The sequence below is a fragment of the Amblyomma maculatum genome, chromosome 2, assembly GCF_055883805.1.
Source record: "Amblyomma maculatum isolate TAMU_Amacu chromosome 2, ASM5588380v1, whole genome shotgun sequence".
In the NCBI taxonomy this organism is placed as follows: domain Eukaryota; kingdom Metazoa; phylum Arthropoda; class Arachnida; order Ixodida; family Ixodidae; genus Amblyomma; species Amblyomma maculatum.
The window spans coordinates 49,772,708-49,783,457 of record NC_139345.1 but is presented as its reverse complement, the minus strand read 5'-3'; the positions used below and the strand labels follow the sequence as shown (position 1 = coordinate 49,783,457).

General features: G+C 41.8%; 1 protein-coding gene across 1 annotated transcript; it reads right to left on the bottom strand.

Annotated features, from left to right (window-relative positions):
- Positions 1–9,216: 9,216 nt before the first annotated feature.
- On the bottom strand, positions 9,217–10,676 carry LOC146198593 (adult-specific rigid cuticular protein 15.5-like). Its single transcript, XM_084591939.1, has 3 exons — positions 10,648–10,676; positions 9,966–10,086; positions 9,217–9,600 (listed from the first exon to the last, which is right to left on the bottom strand). The coding sequence occupies exons 1-3, from the start codon at positions 10,674–10,676 to the stop codon at positions 9,217–9,219; spliced, it is 534 nt and encodes a 177-aa protein (XP_084448065.1).
- Positions 10,677–10,750: the final 74 nt, after the last annotated feature.

The window sequence follows — 10,750 nt, the reverse complement described above, 5'->3', positions numbered from 1 at the left end:
CTGTATCAATAGAATACCATGCGATATGGGCAGCATTGGTTTTGATATCACTCACCGTAAGAAATAGTTAAATTAGTTGGACAATTCTTCTCCCACATGTTAGCCACTTACAATATAAACCACGAACACAGAAATTCTGTTTCAATGGTCTAACCTATGCGCTAATGATATGTTTAATTCTGAGCCCTGGGCAGTTTAATATCACCATTCAATCGATTCTTCAATTTCTTACGCGTATGAGTAGTGCAGACCAAGACAGTCTGCTGCACTACTGCGCATGCGCAGAGCCCTGCGAACTCTAGAACACATTTGTGAGCATACACAAAGGCGCTGGTAAACTGTGCACTCTGCCATTCTCCATTTACAGACTCGTTTTCTGCGGACCACCTCTACAGTTTGAAAGATGCATTCGAGGTCGACGTTAAGGCAGCTAAAGTTTAAAATGTCGCCCCAGCTAGTCACGCCAGTAAATTCACATCAAGATCTACCTTGTGTGCGTCTGCGTTTTCGTATGAAAAGTACTTTCCTTCTTTTCAAGCCCAAAACGCGCCATGAAATGTACTGATATAGCTCCATATGTTTATCATACCAGCTTCCATATGCTTGCAATACCGCATTTGTCAGCGGGGAGAGGGGCGAAGGGGTGTTGCTGTGCTGCTTGAAAATATTATTCATACATGGGTTATTAGATAACTTGTATTGATCGCTTGTAAGTGTTTTTTTGGAAATTTCTTTTAAGAGCTCTAAACATTTATTCAGCTTCTTGTTTCTGTACATATGAATCCTTTTCTCCGATAGCCTTATTTCGCCTTGTGTAGGCTGGTTACATTCCGCTTCATTTCGTTGCCTCGCTGATGACACTCTGAAAGCCATTAAGATACAATTATTTCAATTCTTGAAGTAGCTATTCTTGCGATAAACGTGAAAAACTGAATTTGCTGCATTCGCTCGAACGTAGAGATAGCGCTGAACAAAACGTAAGCTCTGGGATGTGTGAGAGGCAAGTAGCAGTGATCAGTGTGGCCTGTGGTCAAGACGCTATCGACCGAGGCTGAGAAAAATAGTCGGACCCACTCTTCGTGCTACGGGGATGGTACGCCCGACTTCTGCGCTCTGCTATCTTTCAGGAAACGAGGTCACAGACTCACGTTCACTTGCAGGCCTGAAAGGAGAGAAATCCAGAATGTCTGTTGCAACAAAAAAGACGGGAAGCTGCACAAAAAGCTAGAAGCTTGGGCACGCCCTGCTGCGAAATATGTCTCAGGGCTTCCGTTCCTCTACTTCAGCTGCACTACAGAGGCGCAAATCACCCTCCCTTCCACCCTTTTTATCCGCTCTTTTTTTTTCTTATTTCGTTTTTTGCTGTTCTTGTGTGTTGCTTTTCAGCTCCGTAGGCGCAATGACCCTATCACTACTCAGGAGCTGCACCAGCCCCAGGCACTTGACAACGGCGGTGCGTTCGGCGGGGAACAAGCCATTTCAGGTGGAATGCTGTGAACGTAAATGTTCTGCGATCAAAGAAGCTTGGCATTAATAAATGCATACTCCCCACTCATGCCACATTTGCTTCCCCTGCATAAGGTGAGAAGCCTGCTATTTTTGCAGGCAATAATTTCATATTCATTGCATAACCAGAAGAGTTTCCTGTAGGTAATACTAGTGCTCACGTGTGTTGTTACCCAAAGTGCCTTTCGGCCAGATGAGTGGCTTACGTCATCTGCTACTTGCTCATCGCAAATGACATGTAGCACTGTAAGGTACAAAACCACAGAAGCAACAGGATAGAAGCAAGACAACACAGCGCGGTTCTATCGCTTTTACACTGTTCTTTCTTACGATGTCCCACCAACTGGCCTACAACCTCTCTATTCAGTGACATGTGGCAGCTTGAGAAACAGATCGCGTCATCGCACTTGCAAATTCTGTTTTCTTTACAACTACTTCGAAGGAAGAATGGGCTGTATCTTTTGCTCATAATTGACGTGTAGAAAGTATTTATTGTATAGACAGTTAAAACTCGATTTAAGGAAACTGACAGGAGACACAAAATATTTCTTTAAATAACGAACTTCGTGATATTGAGTGAGTCATTTCTTGGTCTCTATATTTCAAATGAAATTGATGCCCACGGTAAAAACGGACACCACTAGCGCGTATAAAAATAAACCACGAAGGTTTCTACGTCAACAAATAAAAGTCCAAACGGACAAAATATTTATCTTCCAGCAAAGCAGTCGGCGACATTTGCTTGCGTGTGCTTTGTGAGCATCTAACACAAGAATTCCTCTTAAGACGAAGAGTATTCAACGTGTATTTCGTCCCCTCCTGCGTTCCAGAAAACTGCCGCAGCAGACAGAGGGCATCCGGAACTTCACAATCAATCTAATGAATTTACTTCAAAATTTCAACTCTTGTTTTGCACTGCAAAGTTTGGTAAAAGCGGAATGAACGTGCTCCGCGATGTTACAGCCAGCTCGCAATCAATATATTGTTTCGCATTCTCTGCAAAACAGACTAATAAGCAAGTTTTTCACCTTCATTTCTGAAGAACAGGTTTGTTAAATTAGAAAAAGTCAGAAATTGGTTTTGTTATTTGAAATTAGTGAAGAGATTGGACCCTATGTTCATCTGAGGGGAATCGAGGTATCTTTCTTGAATCGGGAGTCTCGTTAAATCGAGTTTTGGTGAATTGAATTTTGAGTGTAGTGTTGATGGCCAATCTAAGTTTCTAAAAAGCCATGATATTTTTGGCATCCAAGTTTTGTGAATAAAGGCAAGCAACAGGCCGCCCGTACATTGCAAATTTTAACTTAGAGAATCTGGCGTGAAAAACGCAAAAACGCAAGTAGAATTAAAATGTATTCCTTAGTTGTTTTGATGATATAATTGTGGTATTGAGGATTCAATACTGTCTTTCTATTCACCAAAATGACAACAAGCACCACGATATCAAATGTGCATGAAATTTCTTTTCTGAATTTGGCGCTAGGGATACTAACAGCCTGGACTCAACATGTTCATTATATTTCTAACCTGTAATACTTAATCACGACGCATAGTCCTGTAACATAAGAGGTACTCTAGAGAGCTGATATTGGGATAGAACTTGGTCTGGGGTTTAATATGGGGGGTTGCGATGGTGATTTAGGATTTTATAATGGTTTGTTCGACCTGAAGCCGTTCTCTGAAGTCGCCTCTCAGTGACAGCCAAAAGCTTCATTTCGAGAAATTGTTTCGCTCTTATAAGTGCATAAATCTTCTTTCATAATCAGCCGCATATATGCGCCTAGTGATTCGGTGTTAGCGAACCAGAAAAATAAAACCTGTGCGAAAAGGATATTTTTTCCTTTGATATATAAATGAGGTGAAATGTAAAGGAGCTTCTTTCCGTCCTAGGAACGGTCACGTAGAAATATATTAGGAAGATATGCTGTTTCACTACAGAATATTAAATGTAAATTTATGGAGAGATGTAGATTTTAAGTACAGTGCCTTTCAAAAAGTAGGGGATAAGCATTATTGCCCAATTACGAGAGTTTTCTAGCTTTATGTTGAGAAATTGTTTATTTATTGCTTTGTTGCGAACTCGATAAGGCTCCTGTTTAGATTGACCCTTCTCATGAATACAACTCAACATATAAGAGCTTGTTCTCAATATTTTTATTGAGGCTCGTGAAATGACATCAAGTTTTATTATTTTCTGCCGAGGCAAAATAAAAGGAATAGTAAGAGCTCAAGCGAGGGCTGCTGCCCTTGGCGAAAGACCTTACACGTTTCGATAGCCCATCCACAAGCAGAAAAAAATCTGAGGACGATTACGACATTTCCTAATGTAGAATTTGAGCCCAGCTGTTTACATTTTTGCTACACAAAGCGAAAGAGAGCGTGAGGGGAGAACACAGTAGTGAGGAGCTAGAAAAAGACAGCGTCTAGTGCGTTTGTTGATGGCGACCTCCCTCGATGAAGCCCGCACCCTGCCCGGTTGGCCGCCTTGGGCGTACGATGAGGTTTGTGATTCTTTCTCTCCTGAGAAAATCTCTTTGGCTCGCGACTCTCTTTCGCTCGTTTACATCGACAACGGCACTAATGGCGCGCGACTCATCAGCCGAATGGTTACATAAGAGTTGCGCTCAATTATACACGACATGTCCCAAAGTGACCATACTAGAAATATCTTGCACCACTCAGACCTACAGCGCTAAAATGGCCACATCGCCTACTAGAAGCGGGAATAGGCTGACATGCAAGCATTGGGCGCGGTGGGAGCAGTTCAAGTACAGAAACAATTTTCCTTCTGGCCAGCGTGCAAGAGCACAGGGCATTTAGTATGAACGTCGCCTCAGAAGCGTGCGCGTAATAACATATATATACATGTCATGGCGCTCACTAGCTACTACAACAGCAACTACAACACACAACTACAACACACGCGTACTTTGTGCAACGTAGCCGGCACAATCAGCTTATTTCGCAGACGTTATTTCGAATGCGCACAATGCACATTGATTGATTGATTGATTGATTGATTGATTGATTGATTGATTGATTGATTGATTGATTGATTGATTGATTGATTGATTCATTCATTCATTCATTCATTCATTCATTCATTCATTGACAGCGATCTTAAAAATATTGCTCAAATCTATCCTAGGTAATCCCAAACCGTCAAAAATAAATCTCTTATTTTTTTCTGGTTGGCGTCTCTTGTTTAGTTCAATTGTCGTCAATAGCTGCAAAAATTGCACAATGTCTTTCGTCCGTAAAGATTTCTGTTATTGCTTAAATCAGTAAAGCTCAGAAAACCATAAGCTTTCGCGGGGGAGAAAGAAGCTCTCTGGTTGAGTTAGGTTTTGTGGCACTCAAACAGCTAAGGGTAGGTGGGGGAAGCGAAGGGTGGGGAGGCTGTTATGCACTCCGCAGAGGTCAAAGTATCGACTTGTTTTGCTTAAAAATCTATGCTGTAACAAGACTACAGCTTGATTCGCATTTTCTTGCTTCAAGAGTTATGAAAGAGACAGCACACATGAACATCTGTAAATTCAAAGAAAAGCAACATTGCGTGAAAAGAGATGTGTTCATTTCATAGTACAGTAAAACGCGTTTTCCTTAGAAAGGAAAAAAGCGTCGACGACAAGTTCAGAATAAAGGAAGACGTGTCAGGTAAAATAGTGATTCGAGAATCATGTTTTACGGTCTAAACCTTTATTTTCTTAGCGCACATCACAAAGGCCACGGCAGACCTTCAGGGCAAGTGTTCATAAAGGCCATAGTTCTGGCACCCATTTCTCCTCTAGTGGAAACGTCGACAATGTATCTAAGGTATCAGTATTTTATGAAACAGTAACAATCGAAATGAATACCTGAATGCATTTATTCGTAACTATTTCTGTAAATTTGTTTTCTTGTACTACTCTTTCAGTCTTTTTTAAATACTTCACTTCACATAATCTCGTTTCATTTTTAAAAACTTTCTCTTGTATTTTGAATGTTTTAATGCAAAGATTATTTTCTACTTTTCTGTTCAACTTTATATCCATTCGTGTATTTGCCTTCTGCTACGTTCTTTGTACCCTTAGTGTGAAACTAAAATTTCTGTACATCCCGTTTCTTTGCTACGCACGCCCGCCCGACCCATTGGTATTCGGTGTCTTTAGGGTAAACGTAAACAAATGAAATTCTGAAATGTACGTGTAGGACTAACCTGAATGTTGAAATGGTCAGAAAAAATTGAAGTGATGAGACATTAGGTCTGTTGTTCGTCTCAGCAGGTTATCTTCTACCAATATCATTAAGTTCAGATTTAGCATCAAATATTCTGTTCTTGCAAGCATATTTAGGCATTATCTCACTTTTGGGGATTTATGCACTTCCTATCAGGAATTTATTATACATCACCTGTTTTCAGCATTGCTATGATTAAGCCAAATACACAAGACCATATAAGCTGCACGTAATAGTGCTCGAAACTCAATCTCATAACAAATGCTTCTCTTAGTACTGAACCGCTTTTGATTAATTTAAACTATCTGAAACTGAAGAAAGGTATATTCGACGGCTTTATAAGTTCGACATTCTCTTTCACCATAGATTACCATAGAGTCACTATAGATTCAGGTGTAAATCACTTGTGGGTCGCCTTTCTAAAGTTCCATAGAATAAATAACTTTGCTCCATAAATTCCAACTCTTAAACCCATGTCCTTTAGCACAGCAACAATTATTCCAAACTTGGCGCATCACAGTCTTAGGCGCGTCTATGCATCTCACAACCACAGAAAGTATAAAAAGGACCTACGAACCAAACAAAACTGCCAGACTTTAACAGATATCAAAATACATTGCATAAAAAATAAAACCCACCAACGCCTACGAGTATGGCTTTGGCCCACTAAAATTCTCTAAGCCTCATATATATTGGAGTAAAAGCTGAACCACTGCTGCTGGCGTCTAAACCAGTCTTATGTATCAGGCAACCGCGACAGACAAATAAGAGGAGGGGTACACTATCTGGAAAGAGAGGACTAGAACTCAGGCAGTCGGAAAAATGACAGCCGTGAAAACAAATAACACAAACGAAAAATTTGCGAAAAGTTCCTGTGGCTCTGTGAACTACAGGAACTCGCACCATTAGTGCGGGCACGAGAAAATAGCACAGCTCGACAATTAGGAAAAATTGGACACTTATTCTATGAGTCCCCCCACTGCTTCATCCCAAGACATTCTAAGGAAGCGGGAAATAGCTTCTGAGCGTGCCTGTGTGAACCGCGGGCACCCAATAGGTGCCCTTTGCTGGAAGTCGTAGAGTGTTGCAGAAGGAATGGAGTCCCTTGAGATTATCCCCCAGGAGACCAATTCCTAGTCGGTTTCCTTGGCCAAGTTTCGTGTGAGGCAGAAGCACTCTCATTAGTGCTCCTTCCGGAGACAAAGCAAAAGAAGATATTAGATTAGTATTGGCCGTTCAGGCCATCATTTAGCTCCCTCTCTTCCTCCACTCAACCTCTACCTCTGCCCCCTAATTCTCTGCGCAATTTCAGTGTTCACGAAGCTGTGCGACAAAATGGCTTAATGATAAAAGATTGCTTCCTTATTCTTTCGCTGCCCTGCGAGTGCTTGAACTGGTTCTTGGAACGAAGTGTATGCTTCAATACGCTTAGCAAAATCTAAAAATAGAACTCAATTTTTTGCTTATTGCTTTAGGAACTGGAAAGAAACCTCCGGTGCGTTTCCTTTTGGAGTATCTATAGTTCAGATGCTAGTTCATTTTTCAGAACCTGAGGTAGAGACCCTTTAAAATTCTTTAATGAAGTATGGGTGTCATTAAAGCTACCATAAGCTTAGAAGAAAGCAGTAATTCTACCAGTCCTGAAATCGGGGAAGCCGTAAACGTTCCCCTCTAGTTATAGGCTCACAGCACTCACAAATCTAGCCAAATATTTCGAAAATATTTTAAACATTAGGTTAATATTCGTATTTGAATCCCATATACTTCCTGATACTCACCCATGCAAATTTAGAAAAGCATGTTCGACAGTGAACCATCTCGTCCGGCTTGAAAATACTGTTCGAGAAGGAACTTCACTCAAGAAAATGGTGTATCCCGACGATGCATTCTTAGTACAGCAGTCTTTATATCAAACAATGAACTCCATAGCAAAACTAATCCCACAGTATATTATGCGTTCAATCTACGTCGATGACTTTTAGATAGAATGCATATCATCTAGCATTTCAACATGTGAAAGACAGATTAACGTTAAACTATCTTCGATTTTGGCTGACAAAAATGAATTCAAGACCTCCCCTCAAACAACGGCTACCGTTCTTTTCTTGCTGAACAGAGCGTAACAGACCGACCTCACACTTCACCTAAATGAAACAGTAATACACGTAAAACAAGAGCATAATATTTTTGCGTAATATTTGACTGCAAACTTACTTTTCCAATTTGGCATAAAGACGTTGAAAAAGAAAGCCTCTAAATCTGTCTGAACGTACGGAAAGTACTATCTCGAAACCATTGGGGGTGTGATAGAGCATGCCTTCTACGCATCTATCGTTCTTTGATACGCTCTACCGTAGAATTTGAATGTGTAGTGTACGGATCAACAAAAGCGTCATACCTGATAATACTAGACCCCGTGCATTCGTTAGGCTTACGCTTTTCATGCGGCGCCTATAGAACATCCCCTTTAAGTCGAACCAAATGAACCCCTAAAGACAGATCTTTACCGAAACACATCTGCTAGTCCATCGTAACAAAGGAGCGAAGGCAAACTTCGACAAAAACGCCGCTGAGTTATACCCCTTCACTTTCCTAATTATGTACTGATCAAAGTGCGAAATATATTGCATAATCACTTCACACAAAGATAATTTTGTACAAAAGCAAAAATTTCCAATCAGGTCTATACTTCACACCCTCGAAGTCTCGTGTACAATAATCGAGATCCTGGAAGGATTGATGCTACAGCTACCGTAAAGAGGCTGTCGTATAACTCAATCAATCAGTCAATCATAATATTTACGTTTCAATCAGCCATCGCCATATCACAGAACATTCCATGCTCTCGGCTACGGTAGGGGCAGCGCTCGTAACCGCATTCCGGTTTATGGTACACTCATCACAAATAGCCAATATTCCGAGACCCAACAGCTGTCATTGTATCTCAGCAGTTGGCAGGACAAGTTCAGCTGTCTCAATGTTGAAATCCATGTGTGGAGAGGGGGAGCACACTAAGTCGCATCTGTCAGCATGTGTCACACATTTATTTACACTGTTCGGCATACAGCACAGACAAAATAAGTTCGAAACTTCCAAAGCCCCTCTGGAGTACGTTCGATTCTCATGACTGTATTACTAATTTTGCTTCCTCATAAAACTCGCAGCAATACATGAAATATTTCTTATAGTGCCTTTTATGGTTGTGAACGATGCACCTGTATACAAGCAGCAGCACAGGCTACCACGCTTTACGATCGCAAGTTTGGTTATATGTGTCCTGCACCTGCTCAGACGCTTGTAATAACAGCTCTCTTATCTTATTGCATAGCATGTATCTCCGAGAGAAATCGTAGAAGTTCGTGGAACGAAGAAAATAAAATACTCCAACCTGATGTATAAGGCGTCATTCAAAAGCATCTATTAAAGCACAGTATGACGAGCGCGGAAGAATCAGGGGCCTCAACTTTATGCTTCATATTAGAGCCAACTAGCTCAACCGCGAAAGCCGTAGCCGCCATATCCGCCGTATACGCCGTGTCCATATCCAGCATGTCCATATCCGCCGTATCCCCTATGTCCGTATCCCCCGTATCCGCCATGTCCACCGTAACCATACGCAGGGACAGTCTTTCCGTGGGCTGAATGGTACGGTGCGGCCGCCGGCAAGCTGCTCTTGGTACCAGGCTCGTTGGTCTTTACAGCTGCGCGGAAGCCCAGCTTGTCAGCTACGTAGTGCACCTGCCGGTGGCGGCCGTCAATGTCGCCCAGGTAGTAGGAGCCGTGCACAGGGCCGTATGCGGCCCCGGTCTCATGGCGGCCGTTTACAGCGCCGTAGCCATTGACGATGTCGTAGCCGAAGCCGTACTGGCCATGATCCTGCATGAATAGCACGTAGTTAAACGGATATAATAATTAGGCGGGGTCATTTCTTCACGCCTGGCTCAAAGAATCACCTTGTAAAGAAAAACGCCAAATGGTCAAAATTTCCGGAGTCCTTCACTACGGCGTCTCTCATAGCCCGAGTTGCTTTGGGACGTTAAACCCCACAAACCAAACCAAACCAGAAAAACAGAACATAAAGATAGAATTTTACCTATATACCTTCGTCTTACTCTCCGAAATTTGCGATCAGTACAGTGAATAAAACTGGCCAAGGTTTTTAATGAAGTCAAGTTAATTTAACCCCATTGAAAACAAACGCAAACAATTATTTCTAGCAAACATTAAAAAGCTCAACACACATTTTGCTTTCTGTAGGTCTTACTGGAACCACCATGATGCCCGTAGCCTCCAGCAAAAACCACGGCTGGTATAGCAAGCAGGGCTGCAAGCTGAAGAAAAAGAGAAAATGAATTACAGTCACTAAATAAATCTTAATTCAAGAGATCACACACTTTATCGTCAAACTTCCAAGGTAGGTCTGCAATCAAAACTCAGCCCTCTACCTCTTAGTTCCTTCGTACTGTCTCTATTGGTGCTTTAACTTCAACTCTGGTTTTTGTACAATACGAAATGCTTGAAAGGCTCAAAACATCTCAGCTTCACTACGTATGCTCAAACTACACATCGTGAAGACAACCTTTAGGATCTGAGAATTTTTCACCTTATCAGCTGCGCTTTGCTTGAGCTCCGAGTATAGGTAGTCTTAACTGGGCAGCCCGACCTGAAGTCAACCTTAGAAAGTGTTTATCTGAAAAGTAATTTGACTGATCCGGTTGCACAAAGTTCAAAAGGCGGGATCGAAATTTCCTAATTTAATTTTATACTCTAAAAAATTGCAGCCTAATTCTAGCAGTACGCAGTATTACCACCTAAAGCCACCGGCAGCCAGTGCTGCGTTATAATATTAAATTGCATCTAGGTCACACCATTCTAACAAGGCGACCTCTTTGTGAACGTCGTTGCTCGCTGTGGCTGGCACACCTGACTGTCAGGCTTACCTGAGCGATCATATTGACAGCGGCGAGTGCTGGAACACCTCTGACACTCGGCAAGCAGAGACTCTCTTTTATAGGGCCACTGTTCT